We start from the raw sequence: 23,337 nt of genomic DNA on the forward strand, positions 1-23,337 counted from the left end.
TCATGCCGTTGGCGCTGCGCCAAGACATTTTGCAAGCGTGCCATGATGAACATTGCGCGGGACGCCTGGGATTAGCTAATACATTATCAAGGATACGACAAAAGTGTATAAAGCCCCGGCTTTATACTTCTGTACAACGGTACGTGAAGACCTGCCGCGATTGTCAGCGCCGCAAGATACCACCAGTCAAAACGGTTGGCTTTCACTGTCCTGCAGACCCTCCTCAAGCACCGTTCCAACGAATGGGAATGGATCTACTTGGGCCATTCCCACTGACCTCTTCGCGCAACAGATGGATAGTCGTCGCTACCGACTACTTAACCTGGTACGCCGAAACTGCAGCAATCCCTCAAGCAAACTCGTATGAAGTGGCCAAGTTTGTTGTACGCCACATCGTCCTACAACATGGTGCACCGTCTGTTGTCATCACCGACCGCGGTACAGCATTTACAGCGGAATTTATGCAGGACGTTCACTACCTGACGCATAGCTCTCACCGCAAGAGCACAGCGTATCACCCTCAAACCAATGGATTAACGGGACGTCTGAACAGAACGCTGGCTGATATGCTCTCCGTGTATGTCGACGTAGCGCACAAGACGTGGGACGAGATTTTACCCTGTGTAATTTTCGCTTATAACACGGCTGTACAGGAGACAACACAGTTTACGCTTTTCGAAGTTGTATCCTGTACAAAAATGAGTGTTGATTAACCATTGATATATTGTTGGGGAAATGTTGAAACAACTGACCTCAACAAATTTTCAAGAGCAATTGCGTTCACTCAATCCTTGCACAACAATATTACCGTTGATTGTTCTCAATAAACAATTTATTGGGTAATTTGAGTTGATTTTTCTAGTTCTTTTGTTGTGTAGCAGTTGAGTCCAGTATACAATAATTAGGACTCGCATATGAAGACATTTCAAACATGTTTTGCGATGCGTTCGAATCTCATTCCTGTCACTTTGCGGCAGGTAGGTTCTTCTTTCGCCTCGCTTTCATTAATAGAAAATTATGTGTGACCGATGGGGTGGAATCGAACGTCGGCCGTCGAGCCCGGTACTCTAACCAATAGGCCACGAGCGCGCGCATACTCCTCTCATTCGAAAGCCAGTGAGCTCTGAAATTCTTGGCGTGTGCGCCGCGTGCCACTTCCTGGTGCTTTCGCTACAGCTGGCGCTTTGAAGCGCCTATCTCCGGGACCGCCCCACTTTCGTAGCCATTTTGGCTACGTAAAAACTGCAACGTTAGACTAGATTCATGACCGCCCAAGTTCATAACGATTTATTTATTCGCCGGTGTACAAACGCCATCGTACATAACCATTGGTACGATCCGAAATGAGCACGTTTTGGGGAGCAGAAGAATGCGAAACTCACTTGCCAACACGGTGACTACGCGCATGTGGAGTTCCCCAAAAGTAGACACGGCGGCAGCGCGGCCGGCGATAAGACAGGTGCCGACAGGCGACGACGCTACCTTCGAGCATCGGACGCACTGTGGGAACCGTAGGATGCAAGCGCGCACACGCTACAAACATACACGGGTGAGGCCTTCGAATTTCCTGCGACGTACCCTCTGTCCGTAAAGCAAATATAGTTTTTGTCCAATGTCCGTGGTACCAGAGATCAAAGAACGAACGCGCTTTGAGACCGCAGCGCGCAGCCGCTATAACCATTGACTTCAAAGAGCTTCAGATTCAGCAACAGCCGCAACAGAATTACAGCTAATCGCTGTATCTGCGGCTGCTCCTGTTCCTCGCCTTGCAAGCAGCACGCGATTTATTTGAGCCTCGCCGAACGGTCGTCCTCCCCCAAGCCTGCAGGTCTCGTATGTTCAGTTAAGAACACCAAAGGGAAATGAAAGAATTACAGGTAACGGACTCTTATTGTACCTTACTTGTCACCTCGTCATCTCCAAAAACGCTACAAACTATTTTAGAAGCTTTATTTTTGTAAAAATAGCAAAACTAGTAGTGATTTTATTTCTAGGTGGCGCGACAAACGTTAAGGGAGCGTTCGGGTGTGTATGTGTGCGCGCAAATGGGCGCAACCGAGCTTCGTTTTGCGCACACTTTTGCAACAGTACACATGGTTACCGCTAGTTTCGTAGTCGCATTTTTGGGTCGTAGTATTTATTGTTTACGCTATAAATTAGGTAGTTCTTCATAATTTATGAAGGTTAGTTGATAAAAAATTATTGCTATATAATTAGTGGTCCTTAAGTGCCGTTATTTTGTGTTTGAAAGGTTTTTATAACTGAATACGATAGTGAAACCATGTGAAGCTGTGAACGGCTTTCGGACTCAGTTATTCGGCTGCAGTTATGCGATGGGTCGCGCCTCGTGCTTCTTGATGAAAGTATTTTCTTTTCGGACATCATGACGCACATTTTGGTGGAATGCTTTAAGGACGATAAGTGGGAAGTTTATCCGGTGAAGTGGTTGGCTCAACCAACAACTAGTCTTCTACTGATGTGTGAGCTTGACGGTTTTGATGAGTTGCGCGGCAGAGGCCATGATGCCTGTTGGAGAGAAGGCACTCCGAAACAGTCGCAGCCGCAATTCTGAAGATAGGTAAGTAATCTCGTTTTCTTGGTCACGTAGCCTTCTTTTCTATTTTGACATGGACGAGCGTGACATGTTAAGCACACCGTTCACTTTCTTGAAGCAAACCGCATGCCCCGGAGCAAATGCGCGCGATACTAACTGTCGCTGCCGCCGTCACTTTGTTTGAAACAATGGTAGGCGAAGAGGCAGCGGCGCCCCATGTACATAAAATTGCATTGCTTCATTTTTACATGTCTAATAACGTTTCCTTCATTTGTATGAGAGAACACAATTGGAACATAACGATCGGCTTCTCTGCGCAGTGATAATTTTGTACAGTGGCCACGTCATTTTTCATGGCGGCTCACGTGTGCCGTCTAAGCGCTTGTTATCGCGTTCCGATACGTGAGAGGCGCGCTGCCTTTCAAGGTATTTAGGCAGGCACTACGAGTTTAGGAGAACCGCGACAAATAATCGTGCAGCAGGTGCGCAGCTGTGCTACGCATGTACCACACTCGTACCGGAAGACAGTGTTGCACTTCACGCTTACGCATTTCGTAACTATGGCGGCCTCCGTGGCAATTTGGGGATCGAGGTCGTGGATACGATGCCTGCAGCGGCCGCATTCCAAAGGAGCGGAATGCAAAAGCGCTCGTGCATTGTGCATTGTATGCGCGTAAAAATTTCCAGGAAGTCAAAATTAATGCGGAGCCCCCAACTACGACGTGCCTCATAATCAGATCGTTGGTTTGGCACGTGGAACATCAGATTTTTTTTTCCGTAGGGGCTCATCGTATACCATACGGTTAGTGTGATCGCCTTTTGTGCCGTAGCGGTTAAGCGCGCCTCGATTTAGGTTGCTTCTAATGATGCGGCGCACCGCGAAATATATTTCGCCTCTCTGGGATTTTCGGAGAACGGCCAACCGATTAGTCACAGCTTCCGCGTGGTGACTGTACATGGATACACAGCGCAAATGAACAGAGGTGTGGTGACGTGGTCAAAGAACAAAGCCGCCGACGGGCTCACCTTATCGTCTATCACCGCAAAAACTACCGCAGTAAGCATCTTTATCTAGAGCGGCGGTTTGCCGTTGAAGACCTACTGTAAAATTTTAATAAGCGATAACCGAAACATGCCACCGTTCTCTGCTGCCTCTTTGAGTTGGACCGATCCGAATATGGGTTGTTTCCAGAAGCGAAAGGAGCGCCAATCGGCGCGTTGTCGCCTCGAGCTAAGCGTCGCACTCGAGCATCGTTTGCGCGGTGAAGAATGACGCGTGCATGAAGCTGTTTGTGTTGTTTTTGTGTATTCCATTGATTTTCGCGCTTCGTGCGTGGTAAGAGCGGCGCTTCGGCAGCGTTACCACGAGTAAAAGGAAGGAGTGGCTGCGAAGCCGAGAAACCTGCTGTTGGTGCTCCTTCCGTACCTTTATCGAGGTGACATTAGCTCACCTGAAACGAGTAAGTGAAGAGCAAGAAACGGCTAAAAATCACATCAACTTACTTATCGCTAAAGTGGCTGCCCTCGAGGCAACGTTTGTATTGGAGCGCAACACCGAAGGTCGTTTTGACGACATCCTGATGATCAAGAACTACAACTAAAGAAATAAAAACACGGGAAGCGCTAAATGGAAATTCAAGACGATGAACAAAAAAAGAACAGGGTAAAAGAGGGGGGGTGAACGTTTCGACAAGTGGATTTGTCTTTATCAAAGTGGCAGGTGCATTGCTCGGCACAATCTGTATGGGTGGTGTTTTTCTAAAAGAGAAAGGGGGTAAGGTAGGTGGCTAAGGCATCGACCGAAGGTGTGTTAGCGGCGAGGGTGTAGAACTGAGAAGAAAAGGGTGCTATACACACGGCTGGTGAATGACATGGCCATGCGTCAGCGCGCGTCTCAACAGCCATGTCTACAGCACCCCTTTATATTGTGCTTCGCTGGAGGTCGATGTGCTATCGTCTGTCTGAAAGAGATAATAAAAGAAGAGGCAGAAAACTATGCTCGTGAAAAAAAATTCCTGGAATGGAATAAATATAAAAATTAAACAAAAAAAGAGGGGGGACACATGCCACATATGTAAGCAGGACACAGCTAAACTCAAGGACATACTATGGGAATATAACGCCCAACGCAACAACTAGTTAAATTCGGAGAGCCTATCGCCGAAGTGGGCAGCCGCTCTGCGCAGCGCCGACCTCCCGACCAACTCTTGACCATCAAGCAGGCCCGCGATGCGGCGCTGAGACAAGATCTCGATGGTAAAGAAATGCAGCTACAATGAAGCACACAGCTCTACAGGGATGCAATAGGTACGAGTTGCTCTGAGGTATGTGGAAAGGTGTAATGGTTCCAGGACTTACTTTTTGAAATGCGGTTGTTTGCTTTAAATCAGGGGTACAATCAGGACTCGATATGAACCAAAGGTCAGTGGCACGCCTCGCATTGGGCGCTCACGGGAAGACTAGAAATGAAGGGTAATATGGGCTGGACTAATCTTGAAGTGAGGGAAGCTCGCAGTAAAATTGAGTATGAAGAAGGACTGAGGAATATGGAAGAAAGTAAATGGGCTGGGAGAATGTTGAGGTATCTGTACAGGAAAAATATTGATTCACAGTGGGGGAAGAGAACTAGGAAGCTTACCAGCAAGTATGCAGCCTGTAGGGTAGGCAACAAAGCAACAAAAACGTCAAGCGTAAAGTCAGACACGTCAAAAGAATCTCATGGGTGGTGGCAATGGAAAATAGACCAGCCATGAGTAACTACTTAAGAGGAAAAAACGAAATCAGGAAAGAAAAAATTTATGATAACTGAAACGGAAGCTAATTGCTTCTCGAAGCGAGTGACCTCTGACTGAACTTCTGAAGAAAGGCGCCCCCTTTTCATGGGGTCCTGACCAAGACGCTGCCTTCCAACTTCTTATGACCCTGCTCATTACTCCGCCAATTCTTATTCGCTTCGTCCCATCTGCCCGAACTGAGACCCGTACAAATGCTAGTGGCTATAGAATTGGTGTGGTTTTAGCACAGTATCAACATGGGCGTGACAACGTTATTGCGTACGCAAGTCGCCTGCTTTCACACGTTGAACGCAATTACTCCATTAGAGAGCGCGGGTGCCTCGCACTCGTACGGGCAGTGAGCGAATTGTGGCCGTACTTATATGGTCGAGCTTTCACTGTTACCACGGACCCTCACGCTCTGTGTTGGCTCTCGACATTCAAGGATCCAACGGGTCGTCTAGGCCGCTGGGCACTACGTCTCCAAGAATTCTCCTACACAAATGTGTGTACAAATCCGATAGGCTACACCAGAACGCCAACTGTCTCTCTCGGCACCCCATCGACGCTACTGCCTCCAGTGATGCAACTGCTAGAATATTCGCGCTCTCCGCCTTCTACCGCATCCGTGAGAAGCAAGCACGTGATACATCGTTGTGCGACCTAATAAGCCGCCGCCGTTCTGACCCGCTTAGCTTGTTCCTCGTTTCGGAGGGCATCTTCTACCACCGAAATCTGCGCACAGAAGGACATGAAGTGCTCATAGTCGTTCCTTTTCATCTCTGGGCAACAGTACTCCTGCAACACCATGATGTCCCTACCGCTGGCACCTAGGTGTTTCCAGGACCTACGACCATGCCGGGCAACGATTTATCTGGCCTGGACTCTACCGTACCAAGCGACGCTATGTCACTGCTTGCGAACTATGCCAACGTCGTAAGAAGCCTGCTTTGCTTCCAGCTGGAACCCTAGAGCCAATTTATATACCCACCGAACCGCTTTATCGTGTTGGTTTCAACCTGTTTGGCCCTTTCCCTATCTCCCGAACTGGAACATCGCCGTTGGAAAGGATTATACAACCCGCTATGAAATCACACGGGCCATCCAGACCAGTTGTGCTACCTACGTCGCAGACTTCCTGCTCCAAGACTTCACCTTACACCACGGAGCTCCTCGCCAGCTTCTGACAGACAGGGGCCACTACTTTTTATCCAGGGATTTTGAAGATCTATTTCGCTCTTGTGCTACGAGACACAAGTTTGCGACAGTATACCATCCTCAAACAAACGGCCTCACTGAATGCCTTAACCGAACACTTAGACATTCTCTCGACGTATGTCTCCTCAGCTCATGACTGGGACGCCGCGTTTCCATATGTGACGTTCGCGTACAACTCGTCGCGTTACGACATCGCTCTTTACTCCCCCTTCTGTCTCCTCTGTGGTCGTGACCCGACATTGCCTTTCGACACGCTTCTGCCAACTCCTTTCGAGTCCCCGTCTCAGTACGCTCACAACGCTATAGCTACAGCCGCTACGCCACGTCAGATTGCCCACCGTCGCCTTTCTGAGCCGCTGGCAAGATAGAAGTCTCTTTATGACAACCGTCATCGTGATGTCCAATTCCCTGCCGTCGACCTCGTCCTCCTTTGGGCTCCTTCGCGGCGTGTGGGCCCATCGGAAAAACTGCTCTCGCGGATATTCTGGCCTTTACCGCGTCGTCGGACAGCTCAATGATGGGACTTATGAAGTAGCTCCAGCCGATGCTTCACCGTCGTCCACTTCACTAATATAGTCCACGTGGATCGTCTCAAGCCACGTTAGACTATTAATAACAACCAATCTACTTTCTGCCGCGTTAGTTCGTGGGTGCCTGAAGTGTCAGTGTTAGGCCCATTATTATTCCCAATATATATTAATGACATAGCTAGAAATACAACTTCATCAATACGGCTGTTTGCCGATGATTCTGTAAATTACAGACCGATGACCGCCCCTGATGACGCTGCCATATTACAAAAATATTTAACCACATTACCTGAGTGGTGTCGAAATTAATGCAGATAAAACTAAGGACATGTCATTTTCTTCCAAGCTAAGCTTTCCGTCCAACGTATACACTCTACGCAATTGCGTACTCAAACGAACCTCTTCTTATAAATACCTGGGCGTTATTCTTACATCTGATATAAGCTGGGCCGTGCATGTTGAGCATATTACTAACAAGGCACGCAAAAACTTACCATTTTAAAGCGCCGCCTGTACCTTGCAAACAGTGACACAAGAGTTCGTGCATTCATTTCCCTTGCCAGAGCAACCCTCGATTACGCCTCAATTATTTGGAACCCTCACACAGCTAACCTTTCTGAATGCATCGAATCAAAAAAAAAAAAAATAAGGCTGCCCGCTTTATTTTGAGCTCCTACTCTCCATACCAAAGCGTGTCGGCGTTAACGCAGACCCTTAATCTTACGGATCTTGGCACACGATCGAAATATTTTGGTCTGCCTTATTTCACTCCCTTTACTATTGCTGTGCATCTTTTCATCTGCTCGCATCTTACCCGCCCATTATCTGTCCACCCGCAATGATCATGAATGCAAAGCGTCTCCCATATTTGCTGGGACCACAAAATTCAAAATTTCCCCTTTGGTGTTACCAGCGCAAGAATGAAACGCCCTACCCCAAGGAATGGTCACAATCACTGACCCGTCTGCCTTCCAATATGCCCTGCGCACATTTTTAAATGTATAAAAATATTTAGCTGCCACTTGTGCACTTTTCGCACACCCAGCTGCCGCGTGCGCCTTGTTTAAAAGTGCCATGTATAGCAAATGTGAATTGTACCTTGTACTTTCACCCTAATTTCTTTTCGTTATTTTTATTATTCTTTTTTTTGCAAATTATATCTCTTACCAAAATCTGTGCTTTATTGTTGTCTTCACTCGTTTTTGACAAAAGACTGTGGACATTGTAGCGAGGCTCTCGCTTAGGTGTTTCTCGGGCACAAGTTCGCCCTTTGGAAAGTAATTGAAGCACCGTCGCTCAACTGTGCGTTACAATTTTCACAGCACACGCACCGCGATGGACGAACCAGGATAGCTAGCGCTAAGGTTGAGTTTCAGAACATAATTTCCCTTCCACGTTCAGTAATTCCACCGATCATTTGCAGCTTCATTCAGGGGCAGACGCGGGCTATCGGGTTGGTCCTTGTTGTTGCCTCTGGAGCAAGAATATGGCTAGGAGCACGCACCCCATGTGCGCAATTACGAGCAATATACACACATCATGTCTATAGAAGTTGACGCTGAGCACGGGTAGCGCGAGGATCTTGTTGGGCGGACACGACGTCTTCGTGGCAGCCGAATTCCAAATACTGCATATGCGTGGAAGGAAGCTATATGAATTCCTTGATGCCTCATCTTGTATATTGTTGTAGCACAGGTATAACGAAATGGTCATAGAAGGCAGACAATAAAATACACAGTGCCTAACCATTGACGTGCGCCTTGTCTCATTGCATAGAACTTCAGAAAACGCATTTGCGCCCTCCAAAACAAACTTTAACTTTACCACGTTTCTAAATTACATACCACGCATATTATTTGCTCATAAAAAGGAAAGGTCAACAATATTATAATGGAAACGTTTCATTCATTAGAGTAAAAGAATTATGCAGCTCGTGCCACGAAACCTGGCAGTAAGCAACCCGTCGCGCCACTCGCAGTGCTAAAATTGCAATCATGTGAAATTGGCCGAATTAAAATTGCACTGCGACACGTGCGACTGCACCGATTTTCATCGTTCCAGTCGCAGCGTGTGAAGGAGCCTTTAGGCTTGCACTCCAAAATGGTAGGCGCAACTTAAGAGACAGGAAGAGAGGCGTGGATCAAAAGGAAACGTGAGTAGCCGATATTCTCTTCTACAATAAGACAGGCAAACTGAGCTGGGCATGCCATTTAATGCGTAGGGCCCATAAACGGTTGTCGATTCTAATTACCTCTTGCCTTTGAATAGTTTTTGACTTAATAAAGCAGGTCCACTGCACACAATGCAATAAAATTGACTCAGAGCAACATTTTTTTTGAAACGCGATATCTATCTGTTCTAGCAAAAGCTGCATTTTACATCGTTCTACGTACAACAAATAATACCCTAACTAAAGAAGGGCGTGCAAGTGTCATGTAGAAAACATAAATGGGGAAATTTCTTACTAGCATGACAACAAATTGTAGGAGCAGCTCAAAGCCACACAAAAACATTTCACTGTATTTCGGTCTTCAGATCAGACGGACAAAGTCGTCAGATATGGCGCAACTTGGTTGGTGGGTAAAGATATTTATAAACAAGATAGGTAACTGCAGGAGTTGCCTAAATGTGCGAGCTGTTTTGCACCATCGTTAGGCGTTGAATAAGGCAGATTTCACTCTCTCAACCATCAGCTTTTATTACTGGGCACACAGACGTGAAAGAAACATATGTCAACAGCGCTTCCGATAACGCAGGCACCATTCCCGGGAACTAATTTGGATAATAGAATGGTCTCGAACTTCCAGTATCCATTCGAGTGAGGTCATCGCCGCGGTCCTTCATGGCAGCCAGTTCAGTTACATTCAGCAAGCGAGCATCGGGAGCGACAAAATCTGACGTGCCGAAAAGAACTGAGCGAACCATCTGTCCCAAGGCTGTATCGTAGTCTCTGATGGTTGTCTCGTTGAGCTCTTGACCAATCAGTGGGTCTTCTTTCGCAAGATGGCGGTGGTTAATTAAAGTGTGCATGGCGTAGGCGTTCCGCCAGTCGGGGATGAAGTGGGGCAAGTAGATAGCTGGAAGCATGTATGTCTCGAGGCCGTGGGTCATGCGGTGGAACAGGTGAGGCCGCTTGTCAACCAGTTCTGTGGTGGGCACGTCTGCGGAATTGTAGGTCCACAGTGATGCATTGAACCTGCGAGCAGACCGGTAATTGAAGGTGCCGCAACAAAACAAAACAAAGAGAAAGCTCACCAAGTATACTACGCACAACTGGGACCACTGGGTATGTGCCCCTTGGCATGCGATAATATGAATACTGGATATGTGGCACTGTGGCCACTGGTTATCTGATAACTAGAAAACAGTAGGTCAGGCAACATGCCTATATTTTAAAGTCATTATTGTGCCAATTTATTGCCTATGCGTCTAAAATAATTGGTGTGTACATGGGACTTCAAGGGCCTTGAAATTCCTTCTTTCCGTTTTTTTCCTCAGCCCTTGATACGTATAATCCTATCTCTCATGGTGAACTTCACTGAAGGCAGCTGGTAATTGAACGAACTGGTCGTTTGTCTAAAGTGCTTTATTAATCACGCTGCTGCAGACGAGAGTATCGCTGTGAGGAGGACTTACACTGCTCTATGTGGCGATAAATTTGAACGTGACAGAAAGCGCACTTGTGCGTCCATTTGAAGATTTTAGCTCACTGGGAGAAATTTATATGCTTGCGCGCAACTTTGCCTTACGTGCGGCTCACTCTGGACGTTTCCCCTGAAACGTTTTTACAATTGCTAGTACATACAGCGGAGGTGGCGCTTTTTACGGCGCTCGACGTTTCTGCGCAGGCACGAGTAAGAGTGGGCGCGAGAGAGAAAATGTCGGGGATTTGCTCCTTGAATATATGACTCAGCCTAAGCACTACCGAGGAGGCTTATGAGCGTGCGCTGTTTTCCTTTGTCCCTTGGACATGCCGGCATTGCGGAGTGCGGTCGACTTTGTTTAGACTCCGCCGCTGGCTGCCCGCGGGGTCAGGCAGCGGGCGCGGACGCCGTTTGGTGATGAAGGGGGCAATGTTCTGAATGGTGTTGTATATTTCGCGGGTTGCTTTTTTCGTCGCGATGATAGATCGCATTTTTTACAAACACTGCTCCAGAAGGGCACATGTAACCGACAAATGGAAACCTCAAGAGAGCAGCTGAAGTTGTATTAAACCAGGTGGCACAGGATCTGCGGGGCACGCAAGCGTTAGCGGGGAGATCAAAGCTGGAAGCAGGGCGGCCCGTGGAAGAGGCCCGCGGAGTCCGTATAGTGCCAGGGCGTGTTCGCATAAACAATTGGCTGTCCGCTGTCGCAGACAGCCGATCTTATACTCCCCTGGCCCGCGCAGGCCTCTGCGAGCGCCAACCCACGGGCCAGTCCGGCTTCTAGCTTTGATCTTCCCGTTATCGCTTTGGTGTCCTGGAGGCGCCACCAATAATGCGAAATAATGATACGTTGTTTTCATTAGTAAAAACAATCTTGAATAAATATAATTACGATATCATCGAGGGATGCTCAAGAGACGAGCTGCCGCGAGAATGACGAAGAAGTCGGTTGGTGGCCTTGGCACGAGCGAGTATCAGCCGGGCTGCCTGGCTCCATTGTAAATTGCCTATAAATAGCATCTGTCGTCTGTGTTTTTCCACACGTAACATCTGTGGTGGAGGTCAGTGATCCCCGTCCTCACCACGGAACTCCGAAGTGGTCGGCTATATGGACAAGAAAAAACCGCGTTCGTCACACCTGATGGCTTATGCCAATTTAAAGTAATGCTGTTTGAATTATGGAACGCCCCAGTCACCTTTGAGCGTATGATGGACTCCTTGCTCCAAGGTTTCAAATGGTCCATATGCCTGTGCTACCTCGACGACGTCATTGTCTTCTCGCCAACGTTCTACACTCACCTTGAGCGTCGCACAACTATACTTGATGTATTCCGAAAGGCGAAACTGCAACTTAACTCGTCCTCATGTCGTTTCGGCCACCGACAAATTACTCTTCTGGGCCATCTGATCAGTACAACCTGATCCCTTTAAAACTCGCGCTGTCCGAGAGTTTCCGGTTCTGAAGACAGCCGCAGACGTTCGAAGTTTTGTTGGGCTGTGCTGGTACTTTCGTCATTTGTTCCAGATTTTGCGACAATTGCTAGGCCCCTAACTAATCCTTTGAAGAAAGGCGTACAATTCTCGTGGTGCACTGCAGAAGGAGCCACCTTCTCTCGTCTCGTCACTCTTCTAACCTCATCACCCATTCTCGCCCACTTCGAGGCCCCTACAATAGGTGCCGTCTTAGCCCAGCGTCAGCGTGGCAAGGATCGCGTTATTGCCTATGCGAGCCGCCTCCTAGCACCATCGGAGCGCAACTATTCCATTACGGAACGAGAGTGCCTTGACATCTTCAATCGCCTCAGGGTTGACCTAATCCCAAAGAACATGCACCCGGAGTATCACAGCAAACGGAGACAGGCCCGGGCCAAAGCACTCCAGAGACACTACGCAAACCACGAGGAGGCGGTCTACGTAGACGTAGCCGAACTCGGAGAACGCGACGCTTTCTCCGAGTTAGGAAATAGGTTCTCCGAGATAGGAAACGGCCTCAAACCAATCACCGCGGTTACCATTTTTGGAAGGCACGCGGAAGAAGCGGAAGAAACCGCGATAGCAATAGCTATCACAAATACCGCAGCCAAAATAATTTTCGGCGACTCCAAGACGGCAGTGTGTAATTTTGCCAAAGGCAGAACCCACGAACCGGCGCTACAAATTCTAAAGAAAGTACATTTCACGCCCCGCCAGATCAAAATCATCTGGCCGGACACTTCATTATGCACCAGATAGCTGTAAAAATTGTCCTGTTATAAAGTGTCACTTGTTGGTTCTGCGGGTTTTCGTAATTTGGCGATCTGAACTTTGTCGCTAGCGCGCAAAACCTTTGTTTTCACAACTGCTGCATCTGCGCGCTACTCACTCGCGGTAGGTGTCCATGAACAGACGCATGACACGGGAGTTGTTGTGCGCGATCATTATCATGTTGCCAAAAGTTCCATCTTCTACGCCACCCACGGTGGCCTCGTAACGAAGAAACCGTCGCAGAGACTGCACCACGAACACGTCCGCGTCGAGGTAGATGCCCCCGTAACGCATCAGGACACGTATGCGCACAATGTCCGTGGAGTGGTGGGACCATTCTGGCTAGAAAACAAAAAAAAAAACGGCGTTGTGATGAACAGAATGCGCGCACACGATATTCTTTACCAGATGCACACACAGTTCGCAATATTCAATTTCAATCCATCGGTCAATTGCATGTTCCCATTTGGAAAACTGAATGTATCAAGAAAAATGCAGTCTCCCATCAGTGTTTGGGACCCCGACCAGACGCGTACAGAAAATTATAAATCAATGCATTCGTCAGCTTATTGTAAACAAACGCAGATTTTAAACCATAATTTTGTGAATATACCTCGGTTATAAGAAGACGCACTGGACTGTCTCTGCAATATTGGATACCATGGTTTCAATACGCTTCCTCAAATTATTCGATTCCTCGACTTCAAAATGAGACACTTTCATTTCGATTTAACCTACATTAAATGTTAATTACATTGCGCAGTCTCTGCAATTAACACTGGTGCATGTACGCTGGTCACCGACAACAGAAATTACACTTTTAATCTATCTCATATTTCAGGATGAGTTCTCGTGAGTTCTCGCTTTCTGTGGCTGGCAATTGTGTCGAAGCTATTTTTCGGTTTCTCTTGGACGGGCACACAGCGAAGCAACAGGCAATGTTTTTTTTTTCATTAAATGGCGCATTTTTATCTGCTTGCAGGCTGCGACGCATTTAGCTCAACAGGTTCATTTCGCTTTTCCACCCCCCATATTGACACGTGAACTTATTTACCTTTTATGGGTGGCCTCTTTTCACCGTCTGAAAAAATGTATCGCGCTGCGCTGGATGCGGCTGCATGTTAGGCAAACTTCAGCCTGCATGTATACATGCAGGCACAAGTTAGCCCGATAAAAGGCTAGTTACATCATTCCCAGTTCTGCTGCTTTTTTCACCATCACAACTGCGTGAAAATATAATTGCGGTACTAGGAAATCGCTATACGAATACAGAAGTCCAACCGTAAGAACGCAAGTAGACGTGAAGTCCAGCATTTCTTCCGTTACACCTATATACGCCCCTACGAGGTAACTGAGTACATGACACAAAACTGCCTACGGAAATAAATAAGGAAGAGAATCACCATCACAACAATCGTAACATATAGGCTGTTTGCTGACTGTTGAATAGCCATGTATATACATAATTTCAAAAACTCGACAGTAGTAGTAGTAGTACAAAACATTTATTAAAGAAATCACATTCAGGTCCAGTAGGTGAGTCCCTCAGTCCAGGGCCCCACTGGCGATCGCGGCACGCCGGGTTTCATCGAGAAGGGCCAATCGTTCCTCCCGCACCGCGCTGGCTAGCCACACCTCCCACTGCCTACTGTTGGAGTTTTGCCCCATAATGGGGTGATTGGATTTCTTGTGGCCGACTCTGGCACGACCATGTGACATGGTCAAGAGATGGCCGCCCTCCGCACCAAGGGCACGTCTTGGGATACCGGGTGGGGTGTATGTGGTGTAGCAGGAGTAGGTGTCGCTATGTACGGGTTTGTAGTCGGCGCCAGTCCCGCGTTTGCGCTGAGTCCAAGGATGTGTCTGGAAAGCTATTGAGCCTTTCTCATTGTGGAATCGGTGTTGCAGCCACGAGTTATTCAAATGTGTTGCTTTTGCCTATTGCATTAAAAAGGGTCGTCTAGTGCAAATCGGTAGACCAAGCGCCGCCTTGTAAGCTGTGCGTGTAAGGGCGTTTATTTTAGTTTCCTCTGAGTTTGATACTTTTTGGAAAGGAAGGCCAAAGGTTACACGGCTTATGATAAACGAGCTTTGTCGTCTCTTCCTGCTTGATGCCTTTTCTGTTTTTTGCTACTCTGTTTATCATTCTAGACACGCTGTTAACCGTTTTCCGGAGATTTGCGATCGTGTGCCCTACTGCTCCATTTTCCTGTATCCATAGTCCGAGTATGCGAGCTTTAGATACCTCCTGCATGGTTTGACCTCCCAGAGCAAGCTTTATCGGAAGTCTATCGTCCTTTCGTGTATAAGGCGCTCTGACTCGGATTAGTTCGGATTTCTCCGGGGCGCAATTCATGCCAGCTTTTGTTACATGATCCTCAACAATGCTAATTGCCTTCTGGGGGGTTTCCTGACGTTCCCCCAAAGATCGCTTTGCGGTCTAGAGAGTTACGTCTTCCGCGTAAATCACATGTCCTAAGTTTGGGATCCGTCGTTGTTTCACCGCTAGTCCTTTCATCCCTATATTAAGGAGTAGCGGTGAAAGAATTGAACCTTGTGGCGTTCCTCTTTTGGGGGTCTGTAGAACAGCTGAGCGGGTGGATCCTAGCCCTATCGTGGCTGTGCGGCTGTCTAGAAAGGATTTTATGTATTCATAAGTGCGCTGTCCGCAGTGCATGTTCAGTAGTTCCATTAGAATGCTTTCGTGCGAGATGGTATCGAAAGCTTTTTTGATATCTAATGCCACTATGAGTCTGTCTGCATTTCCTCTCTCTGTGTTTAATACTTCTTCTTTCAGTAGGAGAAACACGTCCTTTACCGACATATGCTGTCTAAAGCCGAACATAGTTGCCGGGAAAAGCTGCTGCTTTCTATGTACCTAATGAGTCTCATCTGTATAACCTTTTCAAAAAGCTTACCCAGACATGAGGTAAGGGATATGGGTCGGAGGTTCTTTATGTCCCTCGGTTTCCCTGGTTTCGGTATTCGAATTATCTCTGCATGCTTCCATGCCTGTGGGATTTCACCTCCTTCAGTCCATACATGTTTGTTAAAAAGATCTGTTAGCCCTGTTAAAGCATTGAGGCTAAGATTGCGAATCATGGCGTTTGTTATTTTGTCCGGTCCAGGCGCCGTATTTTTCTTGAAAGTTTGGAATGCCGCGAAAACCTCTGCCACCGATAAAGAGGCATCTAGGTCCTCATTGTTCCCTCCTAATTATGCGGGAGTATCATTGTTTTGCGTGGAATTTGCTCTTATATACATGTCTTCTAGTGTGTCTAGGAGATGGGTGTCAGCGTCTCGAAATTCGCATTCAAGTAATCGCAGATCTCGGTTCGTCGCTGTTTTTGTACTTGCAGGATCTATCATGCTTCTCAAAATGGCCCATGTATTTTTTGTGTGTAAGGTTCCTTGTAGAGATTCACAGAATTGGTGCCAAATAGTGTTTTCTAGTGTTTGTGCATAAGCATTAGCCTCCTGTGTTAGTTGAGCTATACGTATTTTGAGCTTTCTATTTTTTCTTTCTCTTTTCCATCGTCTCGTCAGGCTTCTGCGTGCTTCCCATAAATGTATGAGGCGGCTCTCTACCGCTGTTATATCCGATGTTGTAGCAATCTCCCTCGTTGCTCTTTCGTGTGTTTCGCGTATTTGCTCCACCCAGGTTTCAATATCTTCTGTGATAATGAGCTGCTCTTGTTTATATCGATATACAGACCAGTCTGTAATGCAAGCCCTCCCTAGGGAGCGACGGATTTTGGCTCGATATGTATAAAAAAATTCGACAGCGAAGTTGGCGTGCGCTTTATGCCCGAACTTCACTTGCGGGTGAGGCAAAGCTCTCCGCCATTTTCTTTGTCTCCCTGGGGCACCGCGCCCTCTCCCCAGGACTGCGTGTTGAGGCTCCCTTCTCCACTCCTTCCTGGTTGACCCTTCTGCTCCTCCTTACGGGTGCGCATTTTGCACACAGCGAGTAGTGGATGGGGCGCCTGCGAACTCGGCTTCACGTGGCGCTCGCTCCGTCCACGCGAGAAGGCGCTTGGCGATACCGCGGAGGGCGAAGTCATCGTTGCCCAGGCGAGGGCTGCTCCAGCCGCACTGTCACCCTCTGTCGCGTGAATGCTCACTGCACGTGCAACGTCGACCGATTGACGTCTGACTCCACGTGACCGATTTGCCCGCAATCGCACCCGCCGTGTGAATCCAGCGTTACGAGCACAGGTATGGGCTCAGTCCAAGTCACAATGCAATATGTGAGGTGACAATGAATAAAACATATCTTGCTTTCAATCATTGTCACCTGTATCGTTGGATTAATGCGAGCCTGAGTTGGCGCATAAAATGTGTAGCGTCTTCGTTGCATCTGCTGTGGCCAGTTTAAGCGTTGATCTACCATTGTTGAACGGTATTTAGTTGAAATTATTTGTTTGAGACTCTCTCTCTGATTATCACTCTTTCATTAGCGTTCATCGATTTTTACCTCGTGAGGAACGTACCGCACCTATTAATATATATTTAGTACTTTGTCTGTTAATTGATATGCATCAGGTGCCTTATTTTCTCTCAACGTTTGCTTTCACTTAAAGTTAATCGGATTATTAGATGTCATGATATATCACGTATCGTCAGCGTGCATCACTACGTTAAAGGAGTTCACTATAAATGCCGAATCGTTGACATAAAGAGATGAAAATTAGTGATCAAGGTAGGATCCTTGTAGGCCACTGGTGCGCTACTCTCGCATAGAAGACGTGATGGTATTCATTAGCCCTGCTCATATAGTATTTTTATGGTAATGGCAACGTAGCTCAATAACATTCCCATGAAAACCGTAATTTAATAATTGATTTTCGGATACATTGTAATAAGAGCATCAAATGCTGTTTCGAGATAAAAAAAAAGTTAATCCTATAAAGCGACGCCAATGAACGATGTGTGTTATTTGAGAAAGGGCCTTAGTGGCAGTGATGGTACTGTGTACGGTGATTGCTACTGTGTCCTTCATACGTCATTCCACGGGACATCTGGTGGAGGTGCTTTTCGTTCATGCACCAAACAACCCCTACAAGCCATGATCCAAGCCCGGACCGCAAAGAGAACAACAACGTAGTCCCGGACCATCGAGCAAGCAGTCTTCAACAGCTGCACCCGGAGGACGGACGTCTACCTGAGAAGACCAAGAAGATTGTGGCCTAGGCAACCATAATGGCAGCCCCAGTCTCATCCATCGTATTTCAACAGCGCAGAGAGCCACCTACCTTCCGCGTAGCTACGCCGGAGGATTAGGAAACCTGGCTCGAAACCTTCGAAAGAATCTCGACCTTCAACAAATAGACTTCTGAAAATAAGCTACGACATGTGCACTTCTCCTTGGAAGATGCCGTCGCTGCCAGCACAACACCGCCGCTGGCAGCGACGGCAGTCGCCACCGCCGCTGCCAGCACAACCACCCGTCACCCAGCGCACCTACGCGAGTAAGACGGACATTTGGCGCGCCCCCGACTACCGCCCGCTCTGCTACCACTGCGGCGATGCGGGCCATGTGTACCGCCGATGCCCATAGCGCGACCTGGGATTGCGAGGCTTCGCCGTCAACGCAGCGCGCCCGAGGGAAGGTGAACGCCCTCGTGACATCGCCGACTACCTCGCCGCGACTCAGTGGAGCCCTCGACGACCGTCCCGTTGCGCCAACACAAGGCCGCTACCTGTCGCCGCAGCGCCGTCCATACAATAGCCCAGCCCGGGGCCCGTCCGTGAGCCCATATCCGGGAAACTAGAAGCAGCAACCGATGGAGCTGAGGTTGTTGTTCGTCGAACTGCCGAAGATCCTCCGCGTGCCTACGAAGACTACGAAAAGACTACCTCGACGACAAAAGGACATGCTGGCGTCCCAAAGAAGCCTGGAAGCAAACAGTGCTCAAACGAAAGTCCACCTGACGACGCCACATACCATCCAAAGGTAAAAGCGACACAGCCATGATCTGACGCCAAGACCTAACTGTAACGCAAGGCAAAGAACCAGCGACCTCGACGTGCTCATTGACGGCCACATAGTCACCGCCTTAGTAGACACATGAGCTGATTACTCCGTCATGAGTGGGCCCATTGCCGCCCAGTTGAAAAAAGCTAAGACTGCATGAGAAGGCGCGTGAAATCGGACCACCCGAGGACACATCATACCGCCTACTGGAATCTGCAAGGCAAGAATTAGCATCCATGACCGGACTTACCCTTCCACTTTCGTTATCCTCCAACAATGTTCACGAGACGTCATTCTCGACATGGACTTCCTGAACCAACACGGTGCAATCATCGACCTGAAGTCGAAGTCAATAACGCTGTCGGAAGATGAAGCTACACCGCCGGAGAGCCATCGCAGTAACCATGCCTTGAGCGTGCTCGAAGGTCAAGTGAGCAACCCGCCTAGCTCGAGCATTGTTATTTCAGTGGCACCGAAACACCTGCTGACGTAGAAGGCGTCATCGAAGGCAACCAACGCCTACTAAAATTTGCGTCGAAAGAGGGATCGCTTTATTGCGTGGAGGAAACACGAAGTTGTTGCTGACAAACTGCAACCAGGGGTTCAAGCACGTCAACAAGGGCACGACGATCGCATATACCGAGGCAATTCTAGAGACCAGCAATGTTTGTCCTCTCGGATTTTGCCGCATCTACACCGACAACCATAGTTCCCCAGCCAGACTTCGATATAAGTCCAAGTCTCCCCATGAATAAGCAGCAACAGCTCAGAAGTCTGCTTCGACGATACAAAGATACTTTTCGACGTCATTGAAAATTTGACAAACACCAGTTGCAATGCATCGCACCATAACCGAAGAGTGCGCTCGACCACTCCGCCAGAGTCCTTACCAAATTTCCACGGGAGAACGCGAAGCTGTAAGACAACAAGTCTACGAAATGCTGGGCGAAGACATCACCCAGCCGTCGAAAAGCCCGTGGGCGTCTTCTGTTGTCTTAGTGAAGAAAAAGGACGGGACGGAACCGTACGTTTCTGCGTCGATTATCGTCAACTGAACAAGATCACGAAGAAGGACGTATGAAAGCTAAGGCTGCATGAGAAGTCATGCAGTCTTAGCTGTACCCAGCCCCTCTACCAGATATCACGTGGAGTGACTTATGAAGAACACAGTAGCAATACCAAGGTTGGTAGCGAAGCTTCCATAGGAGCCCATACGTTCAAAACCTGGCGGTCCATCGGCGGTCCATGGGGTTTAGCACCATCTGTATGTGGTAGGAACACTTCCGGTGGAAGAAAAAATAATGTGACGCCATGTCCGTTAAAAGCAGAAGTGACGTCATTTTGTTTTCGAAGGCGTGAAATTTGTTTTGTAGTTCTTCTTTTGGAGCTATATATTCAATTGCCCTGCCATTCGACTTGATAGGCGTTTCGAGCTTTCAGCGTGGAAAGCGATGCAGGAAAAGGCCAGCCGTACGGTTGTCGAAATCGCATCCCTGTACAGAACATACTTTCTTTGGAGGCCGACGAAAGCTTTAGGTGTAGAGTGCTGATACTATTGTCGGATGCCAAGCCCGTCGGCCAGCGCAGTCGCACGAAAACAACTACACAATTATCTGGCGGTCGTAACTCACTACTTTTGACTGAACAGAGTAAGAAGCAATGAAGCTACCCGCGTCACCAAATTCAGACAAACTTCGACAAGCAAGAAAGCACAAATTGTGAGGGGGGCGTATTTCAACAGGTGATACGAGTGCGCCTTTCTGCCCATTTCAAGTCGTACATTGCATTGCGAGTGATAGTGGTGTCAACGCCCCCTGTAGCGATGGGCGCTTAAAAGAAATGCATTTAATAATAAGAATAAAACTAAACTTGTTTTTTCTTAACTCGTCAAGAATGTATAAAATTGTCTAGGAATTTTATTTTCGTTGAATGGATCTAACTGTGTGTCCTTTGAATTAAAAAACGCGTTTTTCTTTCCCAATGTTTGTTCCCTCCAAACATAGTCGCGCTTCAATTGCTGCTCCCATAATCCTCCATGCTGATGGCGGTGACAATCTGTACTGAACCGTTTTCGCCCGAAGCTTCGCGACCTATTTGGATCGGCCTTGGCAATACTGCGAAAGACAAAACTAACTTTTATGGGGCGAACCTGTGCCCACAAAAACAGGCTGCCCTTAAAGAACCTTAAAGAACGGCGACAACGGCGAACACAGTCGACGATCGTCAGAATCTGATCAGCGGGTCAAACGCGTCGGCATTTATAGATCAGTCGTCGAATGTTCCAGAGTAACCCCTGGGACCCGCCTCCCTTCCACAATGCTCGACACCATTCGCGTCGCGCATACATGCACTCAGATTACACATGGTTCCGTGACAACAGACAGCAGATAGAAGTATCGATAATAGTCTAGAAACTTCCGATACATGTACACGCGTCCTGCGCTGAGCGATAACAATTTTTAGACGTTAAAAGCGCTCCGCCATAAAAGATAAACGAGTTCACGTGTCATTATGATGAGCTCGGTATTGTTCAATGTCATAATAGCCCATGTATTTTAAATCTACTTTTTTAGTGATCCGAAGAGTTGGGAGAATTCTTGTAAATTGTTCCTAGTAACCCAGATATGTGATTCTGCAAACAAAATTTGTGCGAAGAAAACCTGCCCGATGCTCAGAAATATTTATAGTCATAATTCAATTTGTCTATTCGGCATCTGCAGGCTAGCATTGCTCAAGTATGCTAGCCTTTGAAGACCCTAAAGGTTCGTTTGGAAGCTTTGAACATGTGGCACACAGAGAACTGAACCGTCCTAGACAGCCCTAGTACACCTCCATCTCGCTCTGCATAAAGCTTTGAGCACCATCTCATTATCTTGACCAACTGTCAGTCGGTGCCAGGAGCTTCGGAGCTTTACCTTTTAAATATGTACCGCTTGGAATATACTGTTATATTTAGGAGGAACATCCTAACGACTTATCAAACTTCAATTTACACCGTACTACGATTTACGTACAGAAGTCGTTTACGACGGTACCTTAATGTTTTAACTGAACCAAATGATTTCTATCCGAAGTTAGCATTTGCACGATGCTGTAGTACACTTTCTTAGAAGTATCACTATTACTTCGAACATATATTTTCTTTTGCAAAAACTTTCTTTTTATTTCCTCGTAACTATTATACTTTAATTATAGGGACCGCTTTGCTACAGTGCAAGGACGGCCCATAAACGTGGAATGAAACTTTTTAGCTGTAAAAATAAAACATTCTGCAAGAACGCTTATTAAACAGTATTCAAGAGAACATCTCAAAAGAAGTTAAGAAAAAAGTCAAACGAGACACCAACAATTCGACGTCTTGTTGTGTGCACCGCGTCGTCAGTAGACAACAGTGCCAAGGTTCAGTGCAGGCACATCATGTTAATTGTTTACACTTTCTCGAGCCATCCTTAGGTGTCAGATAGAGGACATCCCTACAGTTATCATGTAAAGGTAGCACCTAGGAAGAGAACCAAGCATAATTCACTGTGATGAGTTGCGTAGGGTGTCCGTCTCCGAGGCTAAGACATTCACTTACATCTATAGGTGTGCCGAAGACGTCTTTGGGGAATACTGTCGGCACATAAGTGAACGGAATGCCTTCAACCAAGCGAGCGTAGGGCCCAGTGAATCCACACGGACTACAGTGGACCATTATCTTCCGCGGTCTGTGGTTGAGGTACATAGAGCGGTAGAACACAGCGTCAGGAAAGCTGAGCTCCGCCTGATTGTACCTGGGACAAAGGCAACGATATCTTCATTTATTTGCACTAGAGCATGCCACACTTGACAGTTCGTCAGTTACTTCGTTTATGTGAAGAGATTTTGAGGGTATTATAAGGAGACGTCTATAGCAATGCTGCAGAAGTGTTTGCAAGCAACAACTACAAAAAAACACGACTGCAGTGCTACGCTTTAAAGGATGACATGCAGAATATTTATTTTTGTGAATTAGTAAAGTTGTAAATCCTCATAATGTCTACCACGAAAGGCTCGTTTATAATTTCTATTAAGCATGTCATTTAACATACGAGGATAAATTAGAGGTTTGTATGCAATAAACAAATAAGAACAAAACTGGAGAAAACGACAATATCGTGCCGCTTATTCAGCTCCTCCTGACCATACTGGCGGTGATGGTAAGAATACCTTACCTCTCTGCTCTGCTAGTTTATTGTTAACTTCGCGCATTTAAACAGATTCTAAGCGCATTATAAGGACGCGTCTGTAGCAATGCTGCAGAAGTGGTTGCAAGCAACAAATATACAGAAAGAATACGATTGCACTTTTACGCTTTAAAGCATGGTAGGCAGAGTATTTATTCTAGTCAATATTAACATATAACATTCGCATA

At 47.3% G+C, this 23,337-nt stretch overlaps 2 protein-coding genes across 2 annotated transcripts in view; one reads left to right on the plus strand and one right to left on the minus strand.

The window, feature by feature from the left end:
- The first annotated feature begins 2,504 nt into the window (after positions 1-2,504).
- Positions 2,505-23,337, plus strand: part of LOC135898650 (uncharacterized) — a 195,732-nt gene continuing 174,899 nt past the window's right edge. The window contains exon 1 of the mRNA XM_065427719.2: positions 2,505-2,578. Coding sequence (XP_065283791.2) covers positions 2,520-2,578 — 59 coding nt within the window. The 5' untranslated portion in view covers positions 2,505-2,519. The remainder of the gene's footprint in view (positions 2,579-23,337) is intronic.
- LOC135898599 (uncharacterized) overlaps positions 9,755-23,337 on the minus strand; it is a 36,900-nt gene continuing 23,317 nt past the window's right edge. Inside the window, exons 3-5 of the mRNA XM_065427646.2 lie at positions 22,522-22,717; positions 13,086-13,309; positions 9,755-10,272 (exon numbers count right to left, since the gene is read on the minus strand). Coding sequence (XP_065283718.1) covers positions 9,849-10,272; positions 13,086-13,309; positions 22,522-22,717 — 844 coding nt within the window. The 3' untranslated portion in view covers positions 9,755-9,848. The remainder of the gene's footprint in view (positions 10,273-13,085; positions 13,310-22,521; positions 22,718-23,337) is intronic.

The sequence above is a fragment of the Dermacentor albipictus genome, chromosome 8 (assembly GCF_038994185.2).
Source record: "Dermacentor albipictus isolate Rhodes 1998 colony chromosome 8, USDA_Dalb.pri_finalv2, whole genome shotgun sequence".
Classification (NCBI taxonomy): Eukaryota; Metazoa; Arthropoda; class Arachnida; order Ixodida; family Ixodidae; genus Dermacentor; species Dermacentor albipictus.